General features: G+C 63.7%; 1 protein-coding gene across 1 annotated transcript in view; it reads right to left on the bottom strand.

Moving 5' to 3' along the window:
- Nucleotides 1-1,552: 1,552 nt before the first annotated feature.
- The window catches only part of NCOR2 (nuclear receptor corepressor 2), a 108,002-nt gene continuing 90,203 nt past the window's right edge, over nt 1,553-19,351 (bottom strand). The window contains exons 25-48 of the mRNA XM_058656877.1: nt 19,073-19,212; nt 18,600-18,702; nt 18,298-18,435; nt 17,942-18,045; nt 16,095-16,242; nt 14,710-14,850; nt 14,471-14,557; nt 13,893-14,188; nt 12,582-12,939; nt 11,742-11,963; nt 11,186-11,440; nt 10,704-10,853; nt 10,486-10,605; nt 10,202-10,397; nt 9,188-9,606; nt 8,181-8,330; nt 7,955-8,100; nt 7,445-7,638; nt 6,766-6,915; nt 6,186-6,331; nt 5,665-5,718; nt 3,561-3,785; nt 2,622-2,801; nt 1,553-2,482 (exon numbers count right to left, since the gene is read on the bottom strand). Coding sequence (XP_058512860.1) covers nt 2,319-2,482; nt 2,622-2,801; nt 3,561-3,785; nt 5,665-5,718; nt 6,186-6,331; nt 6,766-6,915; nt 7,445-7,638; nt 7,955-8,100; nt 8,181-8,330; nt 9,188-9,606; nt 10,202-10,397; nt 10,486-10,605; nt 10,704-10,853; nt 11,186-11,440; nt 11,742-11,963; nt 12,582-12,939; nt 13,893-14,188; nt 14,471-14,557; nt 14,710-14,850; nt 16,095-16,242; nt 17,942-18,045; nt 18,298-18,435; nt 18,600-18,702; nt 19,073-19,212 — 4,286 coding nt within the window. The 3' untranslated portion in view covers nt 1,553-2,318. The remainder of the gene's footprint in view (nt 2,483-2,621; nt 2,802-3,560; nt 3,786-5,664; nt 5,719-6,185; nt 6,332-6,765; nt 6,916-7,444; nt 7,639-7,954; nt 8,101-8,180; nt 8,331-9,187; nt 9,607-10,201; nt 10,398-10,485; nt 10,606-10,703; nt 10,854-11,185; nt 11,441-11,741; nt 11,964-12,581; nt 12,940-13,892; nt 14,189-14,470; nt 14,558-14,709; nt 14,851-16,094; nt 16,243-17,941; nt 18,046-18,297; nt 18,436-18,599; nt 18,703-19,072; nt 19,213-19,351) is intronic.

The raw sequence follows: 19,351 nt of genomic DNA, 5'->3' as shown, positions 1-19,351 counted from the left end.
CTGGGCCTGGGGGTGTCCACCTAGGTTGTGGGGACACCTGCTGGCAGCTGACCCTCACAGCATGTGCCTGGTCTGGTTCAACGTTCCATCTAGGGGCTGGGGGAGCAGGGAGGCTGGGGCACAGCGTGAACCCCTATTATAAAAATGGATCCAGCAAGAACACCAAGCAAGATGGGGTGAGACAAACTCCGAAGGGTTGAGGAACCCCTGGCTGACAGACAAAAGGCAGTGGACTCTGGGGGCATCACTCCTCAGACAAGGCAGTGGACAGGGGCCAGGTGGTGCCAACTCCAAGGCACAGAGACCAGGGTCTGGTGTACACACCCACAGAACAGGGACGGTGGCCAGGGCGGAGCTGCCTGAGGGGTCGGCGCCACCTGACCCAGCCTGGACTGCAGGCAAGGACTTGGCTATTGGCTGGCCCCACACCACCACCTGCTGGCCAGCCTCAGTACTGCGGTGTGGTGCATGTCCCATTGGGAGCCTTTGCTTATTAAGAGACCCCATTCCAGACCATCCTGTGGGGCTCAGCTGGCTGCCTGAGGCCAGAGCCTCTCTGGACATGCTCTTGGACCTAGGACCCCTAAAGCCCCCACCCCTAGGACTTTCAATGCATCCAGCTGGTCTTTGGGAGAAGCGGATATAGCTGGGGTCCCTCATCCACAATGGCTCAAAATCACTGTGAAGGCAGGGGTAGGGTTGAAGGTCACACTGCCACCATTGCATGACATTTCGGGGGGGGGGATCATATGGCTTTTGGGTTGGTGAGGGTCTTCAGACACCCCACGCCTGTCATGCCAGGGCACCAGCCAGACAGACTGGCCACACAGGGGTAGCAGGGCACACATGTGAGCAAATGAGACCTCCATTGAGCAGGACCCAGTCAGCTTCCACCTTGCAGGCAGAGGGGAGGCGGTACCCAGACCACGACCACCAGACCCACAGCATCCAGAGGCATCTCTCTCTGCCACAACAGAGGGTCTGTCTGCTCCTCCAGCAGCCACAGGGGCAGTTGCAGTGGTCAGAGTGCTGTGGGTTCAGCTGCTGCCTGCAAAGCCCTCACTCCACATCTGAGCCCAGCTTTGAGTCTCAGCTGCTCCAGTTTCCACCAGCTCCCTGCTTCTGTGGCTGGGAAAGCAGCGGATGGCAGCTCCCTCAAATGCCTGGGCCCCTGCCACCTGCGTTGGATACCTGTATCGAGTGCCTGGCTTCAGCCTGGTCCAGCCCCAGCTACTGGCACCATTTGTGGTATGCACTGCCAGATGGAAGCCCTCTGTCGGTAACTCAGCCTGCAAGTCAATTTTCAATAACAAACAAAATAAATGGTGGTCCCCTTGGTCAGTGGGGGCACCTGGCCCCTCCCCAAGGCCCTGAGGAGCGCCCTGCCCGGCCACGTCCAAGGTAGAGGACAATGTGTGACTCGAGTATAAGCTGCTTTTTAATTAGAACCACGTGTGTAAATGACAGAATGCCACGGCCGTGTGCAGACGGCGGCCACGGAACACGCATCGAATTCATTCTGCCCAAGGGAGGGAGGGAGGCCGCAGGACCCCGGCGGTCGCCTGCTCGCGCCTCCTGAGCGGGAAGCAGAGCTGGAAAGCACAGCTAAAGGGACACCGGACGCCGGCGGCCCCCTTCCTTGCCGAAAGCATCTGAGTGAATTCATTGAAGGTATCAAAAATATACCCTGTAAACCAATACAGCATCTACACCTCCTCTCCGGCGCCATGCGCGGCCACAACGTGCTGAGGGCACAGTCCCGCTCCGGGGCTCCCGCCTGCTCCCTGCCCCGGCGTCCAGCGTCCACTCGCCCATCGGCGGTCTCCTTGGCTGTGGCAGCCCACAAGGCCGGGCCAGGCACACGGGGGAGTGGGCGGGGTGGCTGACGGCGTCTGTGTCCGTCTGCACAGAGTGCTAAGCGGGACGGGAGGCGGGAGGGAGGGTACGGGGCTGCCAGCCCGGTTTAGACTTTGGTTCCAGATGCATGAAGGGGGGAGGCGGGGGCGTGGAGGTGCGTGGTCGTCCTGCTGTGAGTCCCTGGCCGGCCCGGCCGCGTGCGTGTGGCCCCTGCTCTCCCCTCCCCTCCCGAGCACCAGGTAAGCATCCCCTGAGTAAGGTCACTGCACAGGGCCGGCCCGGGGCGGGGTCCCAGTTAAGGCTTTAGACGGGCAAGGATGCCAGCTCGGCATGGACGGATGGACAGATGCGCAGGCGGACTGGACTCGGGGGCTCCTTCCTCGTGGGGGCACTAGTGGCCACCCCGCGCTGCACCTGCCTCTGGCTGGGGCCTGGCGCCGCCCCCACCCCAGCAATGGCAGTCACTCGCTGTCGGAGAGCGTCTCATACTGGGAGCACAGCAGTGGCTTGGGCTCCTCGTCCCAGGCTGGGTGGGGACCCGTGGGCAGGCCCGGCGGGGGTGGGGAGGCCATGACGCCCGCCTGCAGCCGCATGATCAGGGGGTTGTAGGGGAAGGGCGTGGAGCCTGTGGGAAGAGCATCGTGTGAGCTGCCGGGTGCCCCTTGGCCAGGGCCACGTGGGAGAGGGAAGCCCACGTGGCCTTCCTCTCTGGGACCACCCTGCCAGCCCACGTGGCCACCACCTCCTAGCCCACGCAAGCACACCTGCTGAGGAGGGCCGGTCCTCCCACACGCGGTTGGTGAGCGGGGTCCGGCGGTTGCAGTCCCCCTCCGAGTGCACCGAGGAAACCGAGGGTGGACGGTCCCCGGACGCCAGGCCCGGGGCCGGGGACTTGGCTTTTCGGCTGCTGGGTCGGCCGGAGACCTTTGTCTTCCCGCCACCGCCTGTGGGGAACAAAGCAGGAAGTGGCTGTGTTGGATCCATGGTTGGCTCCGGCCGCGGCACAGGGAAGGTCCACTCCTGCCGGGGTGGGTTGGGGAGGCCAAGCCGCTGGCAGACCCAGCAGTGAGCCCTGCACCGGGCAGGGGGCTCGCTGACAGTGGGCAGGGACCGCCTGGCTGTAAGCTGTCCACCCGGCTACCATCCAGGACACGGCCAGCTATCAGCTGTTGCAGGGAAATGCTGGTCCCAGCTTGGGGTCTAAACACGCCAGGCCTCAGTGTCGGGTCTGGCCTACAGCCCTGGGCACGGCCTGGGACCCTTCTGCACTGTAGCGGAGGGTGCGGTGAGCACTGGGCAGTGGGAGGCTGGTCCCTCCCTTCCTGGCTCTCACTCCTCAGCTCACTCTGGGCTCATCCCATGGGCCACGCCCTGGCCACTGTCCCTATCTCCTCCACAAGGCCTCCCTCCAGCCTGGCAGTGTCCCCCAGGGGCTCGGCAGGGGCGGAGCGGGCAGGGACCAGCGGCGGAGTGAGCGGCCCCAGGAAGCAGCAGCGCTCAGGGCCTCGTGGGCAGGAGGGGCCAGGCCGGGTGCCGTGGGCCCGGCTTCGGGTTAGCAGGCTCCAGAACAACATCAAACAGGCACAATGACAGAGTCAGGCTCCACAGCTCAGGGGGCCAGAGAACGCAGAGGACAAACGACACCGGGGCGGGCACAGACGGGACGGGCACGGATGGGGCGGGCACGGACGGGGCCTGCAGACCTGGTGAGGTGAGCGTGTGGTCGCTCCGTCCGTCAGCAGCGGTTATGGGCATAGCAGCGGGCAGGCTGGCACTGGCAGTCAGAGGGTTAAAAGCATGGGCGCTGAGCGGCGGGGGCTCGGCCCCCTGGTCATATTTACCCATGAGGGCCTTTCTAATAATGGCCTCCAGCCCCAGGTTGGCGCTGGCATGCTCCTGCAGCGCCTGGCTCCGACAGGTCATAAGGCCTGGGAGAGAGACGGACAGACACACACACAGGGGCCAGGGGAGGGGAGGGAGCCAGAGGGGCGGCGAGAGAGGAGGGGAGAGGGCGGAGCGGGAGGGGAAGGAAGAGGAGAGAAATTCACATGAGCACATTTTGCAAAGCAATGGTTCCACCCCTCCCCCACGCCTGCAGGTGCCGAATGGGGGAGGGGGCTTCTAACAGGGGCTCTGAAGCGCCAGGCAGGGCCAGGGCCGATGCCCCCTCACTTCCGGGTGATCTGTGGCCCCTGTACCCAATTCCAGTCAGAGCTGTCTGCAGTCGCCATCAGCAAGAGCACAGGGCACCTGCGTGGGCAAGGGGCCACTGAGAAACCGGGTCAGGCCAGAGCTGGGTGCTGGGGGTGGGACCGGCAGGGACCTCCCAGGGCCTGCCAGGCCTGGGCTATGCCCCCTCCCTGTCCCTACCCCAGGGCCTGACTTCTCTGCCCATCCACCTCTCCCCACCTAGGAGCCAGAGGAGAAAGAGGCCAGCAGAAAGGGGCCTGAGGTGAGAGGTGTAGCCATGCAGTTACGTGCGTGCGGGGGACAGGGCAGAGATGGAAACGAGTGCAGGGCAGCCCCTGGCCGGCCCTGGCTGCTGGGACGGCCCACGAGCTGGCCCCTCACGGCGCCCCCGCCGGGCTTGCGGTCCTGTCTTTGTCCTCTTGCACTGTTCTGGGAGACCGTGTTCCAGAAAGGCAGCATGAGCCCCAGCCCAGGGCTTCGGCTCAGAGCGAGAACAGGGCACGCCCTGCAGGCAGCAACGGTGGCAGCTGCCTTCTGGGCTCCTACCCTCGGGTGCCAAGCTTGCTGCAGCCACACGTGCGCCAGGCTCCAGCAGAACCTACAGGGCAACCGACCTCACCGGGAGGAAGTACTATTTCTAATGGGCTGAGTGCTGCGGACAAACAGGTCCCAGAGGCCACGTGCTCAGAGTGGGAAATGGAAACCAGGCCACAGGCAGTGGCCAGCGCAGGTCCAGGGCCATGGAAGGGGCCTTCTGGCCTGACCTAGGGGTCGGAGCGGCAGGTGGCCCAGCAGGTGCACATGGCCAAGCTCCTAGGAACCAGGAGACACACTGTGCATGCTGGGCTGGGCGCTGCTCCCTGAGTTTCTGCATACCGACACACCCGAGCCTATAGCACTCCCATCGACATCTGGAATATTCCATTATCATTATAACTTTCTAACCACCTTGCTGTTTCGATCAAATTGGGCTGTTTTTCACTGCCCATAGCAGAAATTTCCCAGTCACAGGCCGCAGTGATTTCTGCCTCCGAGGACCTGACTGTTCCCAGGGTGCACCTGGGCGTCCCCCGGCTCAGACACAGAAGTGTTGGGACCGGGCCTGTGGGGGCATCTCCTCGAGGGCTGCTCTGGGCTGAGTGCCTTCACTTCAGGCTCCCCAAGGCATGTTCCAGGACCCACCCCAGATGCCCCTGCAGGAGCGGCACAGACGGGTCTGATCCCAGGGCCCTGGCCGCCCGGAACAGCACCCAAGCCCTACGTTTCTGCTTAACACGGCATGGGATGTGCTGCAGCTGACCAGACCAGGCAAGTCGCCAGGGCCCAACCACACAGCGGGGAGACTTTCCCAGAGAGACACATGGTCACCATGAGCATGGCCTCAGGCCTCTGAAACATGAGCCTAGTCATGCCAGGCCCACTATGTGCCCAGACCTGCCTCTGCCCCCCAACACCTGGACAAGGTGAGTGTCCAGTGTGCATTCCTCACTCCCAGCCCCAAGGACAGGCGCCTTGCAAAGTGCAGGCCCCCACCACGTCCCCAGCAAGGCCAGTGCCACCTGCTCACGACACAGCCAGGAGGGAGCCTCAGGACCAGGGCTGGGGAAGCACGGTCACCTGTTCCAGTGATGGCGGGCATGTTGAAGATCTCCGTCCCGGGCTGGCCAACATCTGGGGAGGAAGGACAAGAGGGTGAGGCAAGAGCCTGCAGGCCCTGGGAGGTCTTCTCCCCTGGGCAGGCCCATTCAGGGGCCCCACAACACCCGGGGGCGAGGGCGGGGTCAAGCACCGGAACAAGGAGCCTGGTGGGCTGCACTTAGCTGGGCTCTCCAGCTGCTGGCCTGGACAAAGGGATACTGCCTAGAAGGGGCAGCTCCCTGAGACCCTGCGACCAAGGGTGCTTGAGGCCAGGACCTGGGATGGCACCTGTGCCTGCTGGCAGACCTGCTGCCCGCCGGGCACCAAGCTGAGGATGGGGATCCAGCTGTGCGAGCTGGGGCGACATGTGCAGTGGGCTTGGCACAGAGCATGCAAGCCCGGGTGTCATGGCTTATGAGCGCCACGAGCACCTATGGGAGGAGGAGCGGTGACTGTCCCGGGGCCCCAGTCCCTCATGCGGGCCCTGGGTTCCCCCTTACTATATTCAGGCTCATTGCGGTTGTGGGTGTTGAGCTTCTTGTTGATCTCCTGCTTCTTGGACTTGACCATGGCAGAGTTGCTCTCAGTCAGCTTGCTGAAGAAGGCCGGCGGCTGGCTGGTGCTGCCTGGGGACTTGGGGCCCATCCTGCTGCAGGGCCGGCGGCTGGGTCAGCTTGCCCAGGGCTGCCTTAGCAGCACAGAGCCTGACTCTGCCACCCCGTCCTGTGTCCCACACCGGTTAGAAACCCACACTTCTACAGCTCACCTGTCCTTGTGCTCAGGCAAGCTGAGACCTGCTACAGCCCCACCCACCCACTATAAAGTGGGGCGCCCTCAGCCCTGCCGGGGCCTGCTGTCACCCCCACCTCCACCCAAACCTTCCATGCTCTGGCCCAGCACGTTCGCTTTTGTCACGAGTCCTAACCCCACCAGGCACAGGGCTAGCCTGACACGTGGGACTTCCTCCAGGGAGGCTGGGGACTGTTCCCTACGCCCCCAGTTGGTGACACTGTTTGGTTAGCCCACACTGCAGAGCGGGGTGTTGTGGGACGGGGGTGGGGCTGCACAGGGGGCAGGCACCTGGGCTCCACCTGCTCCCCGTCACGGTACAGCAAGGGGTACACAGCGCTGCGGGGGCGCCCCGGCTCCGCTACGCCCTCTGGTGGGGACACGGGCTCCACGGTGTCCTCGCTGCTACACAGAACTGATGCTTTGCTTGGTTCTGGAGACCTGGGCAGAAAAGGGGCCCAGCTGTGGTCAGTCAGGGCTCTCCGCAGGGTGGGCATCACCACCGCCAGCTGGCCGCGCCCTCAACCAGGGCAGAGTGGGCTTTCCCGCGAGCAGCCAGAGAACAGCTGCTCTAGGCGCCGCTGTGGCAGCAGCCTCCTCGCAGCCACACAGGCTGAGACCTGAGGCCAGCCCACAGCCAGCTTGGCACTCCTGCTCTGGGTCCTGGTCCGAGCCCGAGGGGCACTCACAGGGCACCCACACAGGGCTCCCTCCATGCTGCAGCACAGGCTGGAGTCCAGGGGCAGTGAGAATGGGAAACACCAGGGCCGGCCAGTGGCTCTCTCTGGGAGCCGGTGGGAAGTGAGCTCACTTCTCCAGCCATGGAATGAGCCATGGGGAGAACCTGAGAAGGCACTAACTAGCAGGCCAGGAATGGACGGCTGCCTGCTGAGCCATGCGCCCTCTGACAGCGGCCATTGGGCCGCCTTCTGGAACCCGATCTGCATTTTCCCATCCTCACCCCACTTACCTCTTGCCCCCCTCACTGTGTGGGGAGCTGCGAGCCGGTGGGCCGTGGTCTGGGGGCGGGAGGTAGAGGTCGCTGGCTGGGCGTCGCAGGTCGAGGACAGGGCAGCTGGCCCCGGGGAAGGAGTAGAGGGGGGCGGGCAGGGGTGCGCTGAGCTGCTGTGGGTGATGTCGCGTGTAGTCCTGCGTGATGACCTCCTGCAGGCCGAGGCAGGTGGGGGTCAGGGGAGCACCCTGCCAGAGCCTTCCCTGGCTTCCAAGCTGACTTGGGACTTGCCAACAGGTTTGTGGGCCTCCTGGAGTCTATGTGCACAAGGGAGCCTGCAGCCACAGGCTATTTTCAAATGGGGTCATCCAGGTGTCTCAGGCAGCCCCCCAGGGATGTGGGGACAGCATCTTGGGCCTTGGGAGTGAACCCTCCCTGTCCCCTCCTTCAATCTAAGGGACCCTGTGTGAGTCCTCCCCTCCTGGGACTGGTCCCTGCCCCGGGTGCCACGAGCAGAGAGGTAGTTACACTGATGTGCTGGGCCAGGGTGACGACCCGCTGATGACCCTTGACCCCCGGGGTGGCCTGAAGCAGGGGGCTAGAGGAGGACTGGCTCTCCCGCAGCGGCCGCAGGTGTGGGAGATGGGCAGGCTCCCCGCCGAGCTTCACAGAACCTGTGGGAGTAGTGGAGCAGGTCAAGGGAGCGCTGGTGCTGGGGGTACCCAGGGTGTGCCCGGCCCGGGGCGGGGTGTACCTGGCTGCTTGGGCCGTAGCTCCCCCTCCAGGTGGCTCTTGTCCAGCTCCTCTAGGTGCTTGGGGACCCCCTTGTCGTGGGTCAGGCTGGGCGAGCTCGCAGGGCTCACGGGCTCCACCCCGTCCGGGCTATAGGTACTGCTGCGGTAACCTGCAGTAGTTGGGGCTGAGCTCAGCAAGCAGGCTTGTCAGCCCCGGGCGCCCTTCTCCTAGCCCCCTGAGCCAGAGGCTGGTTCCTGGAGGGAGAGGCAGGGGTAGACAGTAGACCCACGGGAGCAAGAGCCAGAGTGGGGGGCCTGGAGAGGGCAGAGGCAGAGGGTGAAGTGGCAGTGGAGGAGACTGGGCAGAGGTAGGCACTGAGCGGTAGCTGGCAGTAAACCCCCAGCCCTCACAGGCCGTTGCCTCGCCCCGGGGTCCAGCCCTGATGACTCCCCTGGTCGCAGGACGCAGGATCTCCCCACTCCCTCCACCACAGCAAGAGTGAGCCAAGGACTCCATCCCTGCTCCCCAAACTGAGGCGCAAGGGTGGGTAAGGGAGGCGCAGTCAGAGTCAAAATCACAGATTCACTTGATCAGGAAAAAAGGCGAAAATCCAAAAAAAAAAAAAAAAAAATCCCCAAAACAAAACAAACAAAAAGAAAAACCAAAAAACCAAAAAACAAACAACAAAACAAAATCCAAAATTCATGACCAAAAGGGCGTGCAAACGATGAGACAGCTTGGCCCATGGGGGAGGGCGGTGGCTGGCCCCCCTCCCCCCACGCGTGCAAACCACGGAGACGTGGCCAAAACCAAAATGCCAAAAACAACCAAAAACGGGGCACAACAAGCAGAAATCGGAGAGTCTTGAGCCCACGGGCGGGGCGGGTGGGCGCGGGGCCGGAGTCTTACCGTCGTCGCGAGGGGCCGCGGCGGCCAGCGAACCTCCTCCTCGCGGCCCGTTATCGCGAGCAATTTGACGCATGATTATCGCGTCTATGAAGGTGGCCGCTGTCAGGGTGGTCTTACCCAGAGATCGGAGCTCCAATTCCTGGATGGAAAAGGATTTACTCTGAGTCTTTTCCCGGTGCGTGTCCGAGGCCGAGGCGGGCAGCGCCGCTGGGTCCGGGCTGGCGTGCTGGGCTGCGACGCTCTTCGCCGGGGCACGGGCGATGGCCGTGTGGCCGGGGCCGGGGGGCGCCAGGGGCCGGGGCTCGGAGCCCTTGCCGGGGGAGGAGGTGGGCTCTCGGGCCAGGGACTTGGCGAGGAAGGCGTGGCCGGAATCTGTGCGAGGCCGCTCGGACCGGCTGGCCCGTGGGGCCTCCTTGGGCAGCAAGACGGGCTCCATGAGGGTTGGGTAGACCCCGTCGAGGCTGCCGCCCAGCGGGCAGTGAGTGGCAGGTGGGAATGTGGCGGCTGGGCGGACAGGTGAGGAGGTGGAGGTGGACCTAGGGGAGGGGACAGAAGGAGGGGGTCAGCTTGGCTGTGGGGCCCCTGCCCCCCCACAGCATCCACACTGAGCCCCCACTATCTACAGTACCTACTGCTTCCAGCCAGGGCAGGCCAGGGCCCCTCCTCCCGTTCAGTGGCTCATTCGTTCACCTAGGCATCACTGCCGTGCCTACCTTATTCATTCACGTATCACGGCTATCCCCACTCGCTCACTGGTTCATTCATTCACGCCACACAGTGTGCCCTAGGCTATGTATTGCTTATCGCGTCACAACGTAAACCACTCCACTCATTCATTCCATCACGCGGCCTCCCTGACCCTGTTTATCTGTCCTACCCACTCCATTCATGTGCCCTTTCTTCCGTCCTACCGTGGGCTTCCCTACCTCGTCCCCACTCGTTCACTGCGTCGTTCCAGGCAGGAGAGTCCTCGCCCCACCTGCTCCACCCCCTCTTACCTCTCCCAGCCCATCCTGTGTGTGCCCTCTGAACCCATTTGCTCCTGCCAGCACACCCGCCTCTGCTTGCCCATGCCCTCCTGAGCCTTTGCTGCCCGCCCCGTCGGTGCCCGTGGGTGCCAACCTGGCCCACCTCAGGACTGTGGGCGTGCTGGGCTCCACGGCGACAGCGGCGCCCTTCACGCCCGTGTTGTGCAGCACACTAGGCCTCTGCTGGAGGGCGTCCTGGGTCCGGGGGGAGACGGGCGAGTGCTGGTGGGGGTGGGAGGTGGGGCGGCTGCTGCTGCCCCCACCCCCGCTGCTGCCACCGCCGCTGCTCTGCTCTGTACCTGGCGACAGGCTGCTGTGTCAGGGGCAGGGCCGGCCGCCTGCGGCCCGCAAGGCCCCTGGGACTGGGGGCGGGGGCCGGGGGCTCACCGGGTCTCCAGATGGGCGCGTGCTCCACCGTCGCGCTGGACGTGAGGAGGGCCTTTTCCCGCTCTCGCTCCCTCTCGGATGAGGCTGAGCTGGTTGCTTTCGTCAAGTGGGTGGGACCTCCTGGGAAAGCCAGTGGGCACCGCTAGGGAATCAGCCAGGGGCTCCCCACTTGCCCACACCCTGCATGTCCCTGGGACTCAGGGGCACGGCCACTTCACCTGGGGAGAGCGGCGAGTTGCTGTGCCGGCTACTGAAGGGCTGGGGCGCAGTGGGGAGGTAGGCGAGGCGGTCCATGGCGGTGGCTGGTGTACCCGGAGTTGGGGGCACCAGCATGGGCAGGTGTGGCACTTGGGACAGGTCAATGATACCTGTGGGAGCAGGTGGCTATGGGCTTTGGAGATGCAGCCCCACCAGTGGCACGGATCCCTCCTACACACTGGAGGATGCTCGGGTTCCCAGAGGCAGCCCTACCTCCCACCCTGGTTCCCTGAAGGAGCGTACAGAACAGCCACACTAGAGAGCTTCCAACAACCCTGATGTGCCCATCGGGGGAGGTTCATGCCACGTACACTATGGCCAGGACACCCCAACCATGCCCATGCTCCCAAAGCTGTCATCTCAGCAGGAGCGTGGCAGCCCAAGCGTATTCCTTCACACGCTCCCGGGGAAGGCCCAGCCCCAACAGCAAGGGTCCACCCACCTCGTGGGCCAGGGGCGTAGCTGAGCGCCAGCGAGGACTCGCGGGGTGCCAGGCCCCTCAGCATGTCAGCACGCTGGGCCATGGCAGTGGCCGCGTTGTGGTGCATCTGCTGTGAGGTGATATAGTCGTTGATAATGGTCTGGCGGTTCTCCAGGGCTGCGGTGTCAGGGTAGCCACGGATGAGGTACGGCGGGTACAGGTGCGGGTAGGTCGGGTTGGGAGCCAGGTGCCGGGGCAGGTAGTAGGCGGCAGCTGCTGCGAGGAGGGGAGAACCCGGTCAGGCCGGCTCAGGCTCCACTTCACTGCCCATTTCACACACATGTGGCTCCCCAGAGCCTGGCCGAGGTCTAGCGATAGGGCAACATCTGACCCCCATCCTGACACCCAGGGTGCCTCCAGGAATCCCCAAGCTAAGGTACCCCCAGGCAGGTGGCTATGACTCCTAAGGGAGGCCTTCTTGGAGACATTTGCCATTTTAAAGGCACTGAGAGGTTCTGCAGGAGAGAGAACCCCTCAGAAAGCCACCTCAACCACCCCTTAGGTGCCAGGCCCTCACCTGCGTCCAGGGGGATGCCACGGGGTATGGAGGTGGGGTCAAAGGCCAGTGGGATGTGGCCCCGGTACAGGTCCATGCCGCTCACGCCCCGGAGCAGGTGCTCATAGGGCGAGATGGGGTGGGGGTGGTGCTCAGGCACGGTGCTGTGGGGGGACTTGGCGATCTCACGGGGCGTCGACGTCAGCTTCCGATCCTGGGACGCCTTGCTGGATGAGAGGCTGCCTGTGGGATGAGTCGTGGTGATGCATGACTTGGCAGCCCCGTGCCTGGTGCAGGACCCAGGGCAGGGCAGCCAAGGCCGCAGGGCAGGAAGCAGGGGCGCCAGTGTTGGACCAGTCATCTTGTCTACCTCTCCATCGGCCTCTTGGCTCACTCTGGATGGCTGACTCGGTTTTGCCTTTTAGTTATTCTTTTTTTAAAAACCAAGGTTTGTCCTTACACTCCTTCCCTTGTTTACTGCTTTTGATCACAACACATACACGTGGCCCCCACTGCACGGTGAGCGCAATTCTGAGAACTGGCTCCCGGCCCCGTGGACGAGAGACGAGTCCACGACCACGGTCTGAAGTGCCACCTTGGAGCGGGGTGTATGCAGGAGAGGGAGGGGCTGGCTGAGGCAGGGTGACACACGGGGAGGGGAGCGAGCAGCCTCCCCCAGCCACAGTGAAGTGCACAGCGTCAAGCTGCTAGAACAATCTGAGACATTTAAAAATCTGTTTAAGGTGAGAACTCTGGCTGCCAGCTGGGGGTCCCTGGGGGTCCGGATGGGCAGGGGATGCCTGTTTGTGGGCAGAGCCTCTTGCCCAGCGAGATGCCTTCTTCCTATGGGTATCTACTCACCTTCCTGCATGCGTGGCGTGGGCTCGCGTGTGGTCACAGGTGAGCCCCGAGGCAGGTGGCTGGCAAAGGGTGTCCCATGGTCCTCATAGGTCAGGGGGCTCTGCCGTGGCTTGCCCAGCTCAGGCACGATGACCGGGGCCCCACGGGTAATGGAGCCACCCGTGCTGCCAACCGTCCCAGGCCGGCTCTTCAGGCTGTCATCGTAGCAGGCACGCTCCAGTGCCCGTGCGTCTGCTGTAGCATCCAGTGGGTGCACGCTAGGGAACGTCCTGCCAGGGCTGCCAATGATGGAACGCATGTCGTGCTTCTTGGAGCCCGTGGAGGTGGGGGCGCCAGTGTCATACTTGAGCGGGGTGCCCTGTGGGAAGGAGCTGTGAGCCTGACCGGTGGGTGGTCTAATTCCTCCTGAGCCCCTAGAGGTCGCACACCTGCCACTCACAGGCCCACCCAGCCTGGGGCTGTGACAGCTACCCAGCTCAGCAACAGGCTGCCAGTGCAGGCACAGGCCATCTGGGAGCCTCCAGCCCCACGGTGTCTCCCTCAACTCAGCTCTAGCCCTCCAAGGGGCACAGCTCATGTCTGCTTCTCTGGCCAGGAAGGAATGGGGAGCCATGGTCAGGGCTGCACACTGAGCAGCCAGGGCCCCACGCTACTGGCCCATCCCAGCAGGCCTGGGAGCTGTGGGACACAGCAGGGCCTGCACACGGCCTGGGATGTGGGTGAATGGGAAGTAGGCTGCCCTGATCTCTGTGCATCCAACTAGCCCTGTCCTGTACACACAGCAGACGCTCACTCACCAGGGGCTCTGGACACCAAGCTCCTCCTGCAGAGCCCGGCTCCCTTGCTGCCCCCAGCTGGGAACACCCCCTTACGACCACATCCTGGCCAGGGCAGCAGGTCCCTGTGGCCACAGGAAGGTACAGTGGCTGGGTAGTTCCTTAGCTGTCACAGACATCTTTGGGGCTGGGGCCCATGTAGAGGCTGGGTTAGGGGCTCAGAGCTGCCACGGTCACACTAGGTCATGCTTGGCATGGATCTCAGCCTCTCTGGGCTTCAGGGTACCAGGAAAGGGAACCTGTGAGTGGCAGGGGCTCGGCCAGTCAGCTTGCAGGGTCCCTCAGCAAGGGACTGGACTGGTCAGTGGTCTGCCTGATGTTCTTGGGCTTCCATGTTTCTGCCCGGGAAATGGGGTGGCACAGAAAGCCCCTCCCATGCCCCCCTCGCTGCGCCGTAGTTAACAGCCGACGTGGTCACAGACACCTGGGGCCTTGCTATGTCCCCAGTCCTCAGCCCAGACCATGAGGTGCACACCTGAGTGATGGAGCCCTCTTTGAGTGGCCGTGGGGCCAGGGGCAGCTCAGGTGTGCACCGGAGCTCTTCGCGTGGGATCTCATGGATGGAGCGGCCGGCTTCTTTCACAGTGGCCACCAGGCCCTCGGAGGCTGGCTTCAGTTTCAGGGGGCCCAGGGTTTCCAGAGGCCGGGGCTTATAGGCATCTGCCAGGTCCCGCGGTGGTGGAGGAGGCGGAGGTGTGCCCTCCCGCTTCAGCAGCTTGGCTTCCCGCCGCAGGTAATCCTCCTGGGCCTCCACGTAGGATCGTGGGATGCCTAGCGGGCACACAAGGAGGGCAGGGTTGCGGTCAGCACGGTCCCAGGCCTCCAAGCCAGGGGAACCACACAGAGCGGGACTGCTAATGGCCTACTCCCAGGCAGGCAGGGAGGTGGCAGGTACAGGAAGCTGAGGGGGCTTGGCCTCACTGAGGCTTCATTGCCTCAGCGCACGAGCCAGATACAGCAGCGCAGGGGCTCCGCTCTGGACTCCTCCCCCGACATGCACGGGTCCCAAGGTGTGGGTGGTACCCCCCCGTCCCCCGGCATGGTGTGGGGTACCTTGTGTGATGGAGCCACGAATGTGGTGCTGCTCCTTCAGGTGGTGAGGGCTGTGGCGCTCAGCAGGGATGGCACGGCCCATGAGACCTGTGGAGGGAGGCGGGGGAGGAACCCAGGGCGTCAGCCACGGCATTGGGTGTATAGCGGGACCCACCAGCATCCCAGCCCCATCTCCGCATCTGTAAACAGGGCTCCCTCCAGCACTGTAACTTCAGAGTTGGGGCTGGTAGGACACGCACCCTCGATGCTGGCTGAAGAGATGGCTCTGGCAACCCGGCCCTCCATCATGTCGTAGGTGCGTTTGGGGGCGGCCGGCTCATGGGTGGGGCCCGAACTGCTCCGGCCATCCTCCTTGGAGCCCTGAGACACGGACATGCCACCTGGAAATCAGAGGAAGCACGTGGTTACCGCATGCACAGGCCTCGGATCAGCAGACAGCTCCATCACACACAGGGTCGTGCAGGCCATGTGGCCGAGCACCCCCTCACCCTGAGATCCATGGCCTGGGGTGTAGCAGGAGGGGGAGACTGGCTCTGAGGACAGGAGTCAGCTCTGTGGCTATAGGCATGTGCTGCTGAGCACATGTGGAACATGAATAAGAGTGGGAGTGTGTGCGTGTGTACATATATATATGTGTACACCTACCTAGGACACGGCCAGCCCCACACACGCATACCCACTCCTCGACAGGCTAAGGCTGCGGGTGTGCACGGAAGAATGGGCTCATGGCATATCACAGGCAGGGGAGGCTGTGTCACAGGAAGGGGGCCTTACCCGATGGGCCTGGCCCAGTGCCCCGACAGCAGGCAGCCCCCAGAAGGCAAAGTGGGTCTGGCCCAGTGGGCTGGAACTCCTCTACGGGACCCTGTCCAGGGGGAGCCCCAGCCTGGCCCTGCAGAGGGAGTGACCAGCTCACAGGGCCCTGGGAGCCTCAGCTACCTGGGGGCAGCCAGGCTGCTGCCCTAACCCGTTTCCAACCAAACTGCAGATGTCTAAGTGCCCATGAGACCTCTGAAGCCAGCGGCAGTCAGTCGGGAGGGGGTGGGGCAGCCAGGCACATGCTGAGTCTCCCAGGACCCAGTGCAGATGAGGCCAGCCCGTCAGACCCCATCAGAGCTTTTATCTCCACGCCCTGGTGAGCTTCGCTTCCCAGCACTCAGCTCCCTGGCTCCAGAGCCGAGCGAGGAAGGGGAAAGGAGTGGGGCCAGGATGCCCAGAGCGGGATGCTGGAGGATTGCCCACCCTGGCCAGTGGCCTTTCCCTGCAGGCCTGGTATTCCAGCAGCAACAGGGAGGTCACTACCACTCAGCCCTGCCTCCCCACACACCAGCCGCACCCTTGACCCCAGCTCCCCTTGCTAGCAAGGGACTGACTGCCGACTGCACAGAACCGCTGTGTGGGGCAGCTTCTCAGGGTTCTCACCTCCAGAGTGTGAGTCAACAGCTTGGCCCTGTCTCCCCAGGCTCATGTGCCTTCAGCCCCCACTTTCCAGGAACTGACCCTGACCCTGTCATAGCCCGTAATGAGGGGACTCCTTCCTGTCTGGCTCTTGTGGGGTCTGATCCACTTCCCGTTCCAGTACAAGCTAGCTCTGGTCAGAGCCAAGAGCCTGATCCCCACTCACCCTCGTAGGATAGGACGTGGCCCTTCTTGCCCTCATAGATGACGTGGCCCTTGGGCGGGTCCTCACGGGCACGCTCCAGGCGGCTGGCGCTGTCCTCGCCGATGATGCGGGTGATGGTACCCTTATACAGCACTTCAGCCGGCGTGCCCTGCAGGGGGCAGGGTGGGGGCTGACGTCACCATGTGGGTCCCAGGCATCAGGCCCACCCCGGCGACGGGCACAGCGCCTGACTGTGGGAATGATTTTGAGGGCAAGATTATCTTGGGGCCTGTCGGGCTGGGGGGGAACTATGCGTGGATGTCCGTCTCGGAACCCAGCCACAAGTCCTTTCACTGCATCTTCTGGGAACGTTGCCAAGTCCCCTTGCACGTGGAGGATGCCTGCTGGGATGGCATTGTGTGGCTGCTCACTTAGGGGGACCCCCACGAGGCAAGGCTCTCAGGGTCCAGTGCCAAACACCAGGTGGTGAAGCTGAGGCAAGTGCCACCAGGAACCACTCCTGGCACAGCGTGCCCTGTAGGTTCTCCTTGCCCAACCCCAGGCCCTCAGTGTCCACCCAGGATCAGCCAGGTTCCTAGCTCCTGCACCCTGGTTTCCTTGTCCAGGGATCCTGCCATCCCATCTCTCTAGGGTGGGCTCTGCTGAGTGCCAGACCCTGCATGGGTGACCCGAGGCTCCCACTGGAGTTGCTGCTCCCTGTGGGAGTGTGTGGGGGCCTGGCAGTCCCTGGGCACTCAGCACAGACCTTGCTCTGATACCCTCAATTCAAGTTTCTATGCCCTCTAAGGCACTGTGCAAAACGGCGTGGGGCTGGGGTAACCATCCGGAGCACGACGGAGGTGTTCCCGAGCGGTCAGGGAGGCCCCCTGCACGGAAGAATGCGGGCAGGACAAAGTCAGAGGCCGACCAGGAAGCTTGTCTCCTGGCAGATGGGACTGGCATTACCTTGGAGCTGCATCCTCTAGAAGTGAGTTTTCTGTGGCACTAACAAGACACCCAGCAGCACTGCCCTTGGCCACACAGGCTGGCCATCCTGAGGAAGTTCAAGGAGCTGAGCCTGCAGTCTCTTAGGGCTGGCCCCCCGGGACAGAGCTGGGAGCCTCTGGGATCCCTGCTGGGGCAACAGAGCAGTGCATGTGGCCAGAACGGCCAGGTCACAGCCACCAGACAGTTGGGTGCATGAAGGCTGGGGACCCAGCTCTCTCAGAACACTCCTTCCAAAGGGGAAACTTCCCAGCATATATGGGTCCCAACAGCCCTGTCGGCTAGGCTCTTGCCCCCAGCAACTGCTCCTGGCCCCTGACCAGGCTGCTTTCTGGAGCTCACAGCCTCAGAGATGCACAGAGCGCCAAGGGCCTCCCTGGCGGCCACAGCTTGATGCTGGAAACCTCACCCACGTGCGCAGGACTGCACCGTGTCTGAGCATGTATGGGCTCCCCATCCTCTGCCTGTGTGCTGGGGACAGACACAGTCAGCACTGTGCCCCAAGCCTACCGCTGCTCAGCCTGGGCACCTGCTGTTGGCACAGCTTTCTGCCCAGCTCGTTCCCTCTTACTGCTGGCCACAGTTGGTGCGTCCACACCCCTGCAACACCAGACACAGCCCTGGGCATCACTTACATTGAAGGGCCGACCTCTATGGCCACCCTGCTCTGCTGTCACCTGGCCAGCACCAGCTCTCTGTGGGCAGTACTCAAACAACTGACTCCACACCAACAAGGTCAGCATCCACAGGGATGTCACCCCCTAGGGCTGGCCCACGCAGCGGCTACCAAGGCAAAGGCAAGGAAGTTGGCTCAGCCTGGTGCCAGTGCCCTTGGCCCCCGATGCTGTCCTTGGGCTACCTACGTGGGTGATGGAGCCGCGGTAGGTGATGGGGCTCTCCGGAGGCACCCGCGGGCCAGGGATGCCTTTGGTGATGCTTCCGCCTGGAACGGAGCCCAGAGATGTCCCTGCAAGACACAAGACACATGTCTGAGGCCACCTGTGGTCCCTCCCGGGGCCCTAGTCTCAACATGGAAGGTCTGGTGCCCCTTCATGGCCACAGACCCTTGGGGAGGAGATGCTGCGTGGTAAGCCTTGGGGAGGAGCCTGACTCTGCCTGGCGATGCTGGCAGCAGAGAGGCAGCCGCTGGGCTGGGTGCCCCTGCTCACACCTGGACTGTGCCGGCTGTGCAGGGGCAGCTGCAGAGCCGGGCACTCACCTCTCAGCACGGATGTCTCCTGTGCCGTGGGCACCCCCAGGCTTTCTGATGGCCCGGCCTGGCCTCGCGGGGACAGTTGCTCCTGCTTCACTCCACTGAAGGGCGCTGAGGACCAGTGAGAAGGTGAGCTCTGAGCCCCTGGGGAGGTCAGGAGAGGCACAGCCCCATAGGACCCCACAAGTTGCAGCCCCAGCTCCCCACACCCAGGCCAAGGTTCCTTGGGCCACAACTCCCTCCCTCAGACCCAACACTGACAGCTGGAGAGAGCTGGGGCCTCCAGGGGGCAGGGCCTGGACCCTTACCCAGCTTCTTGGGGTCCATGGTGAGTGGCAGCCCCATGGTGAGGGGGCCGACGGGGGCCTTGGCATGCTCGGAGTAGGGGATGTGCAACTGGACCGACATTCCCTGTAGGGGCAGAGTACGGGGTCACAGGGGCCTGGCCAGGGACACCTGATACCTTCCCACACACACAGAGCTGGGCCTACCACCAAGGCAGGGGATCCAGTGCTTGCCACCAGCTGGCTCTGCTGCCAGCCCCTCTGGACCCGTTTTCAGGCTTCTACCTCCCGGAGGACAGACCGAGGCCCGACAAGGATTTGCCACCTGCGAGCCCCACACGAGGTCCTGGGCCCTAAGGGCACTTCCAGCCCAGCTCCACAGAACCAGAGGGGACCGGCCCCCCAGAGCCCAGCCTCAGGCTGCCTCTGAGCCCTACCGCCCCACCATGCCAACCAGAAGAGCAAGTCCTCGGAGCAAGTCAAGGGGCAGCCCTCACCTGGGAGATGGCCCCCATCTGCCTCTCGAGGACACTGGAGTGCTTGGTGGAGGAGATGAGGGGCGGGGGGTTGGAGATGGTGGGCGGGCGTGGCAGGACGGGCCGGGTGCTGTCATGGAGGCCCAAAGGCAGAGGGTGACCTGCAGGGACATGGCCGTCATTGCGGGCCTCAGAGCAGCCCTGTGCATGCTTGATGTGCCGAGAACCCTTTGCACAGCGGCCTTGTCCCACCTGGTGGGGTCATCCCAGGAGCTCTGCCCTCAGTGACAGGCAGAACCC

Source organism: Ochotona princeps, chromosome 29 (genome assembly GCF_030435755.1).
Source record: "Ochotona princeps isolate mOchPri1 chromosome 29, mOchPri1.hap1, whole genome shotgun sequence".
In the NCBI taxonomy this organism is placed as follows: domain Eukaryota; kingdom Metazoa; phylum Chordata; class Mammalia; order Lagomorpha; family Ochotonidae; genus Ochotona; species Ochotona princeps.
This window is presented reverse-complemented; position numbering and strand designations above follow the sequence as displayed.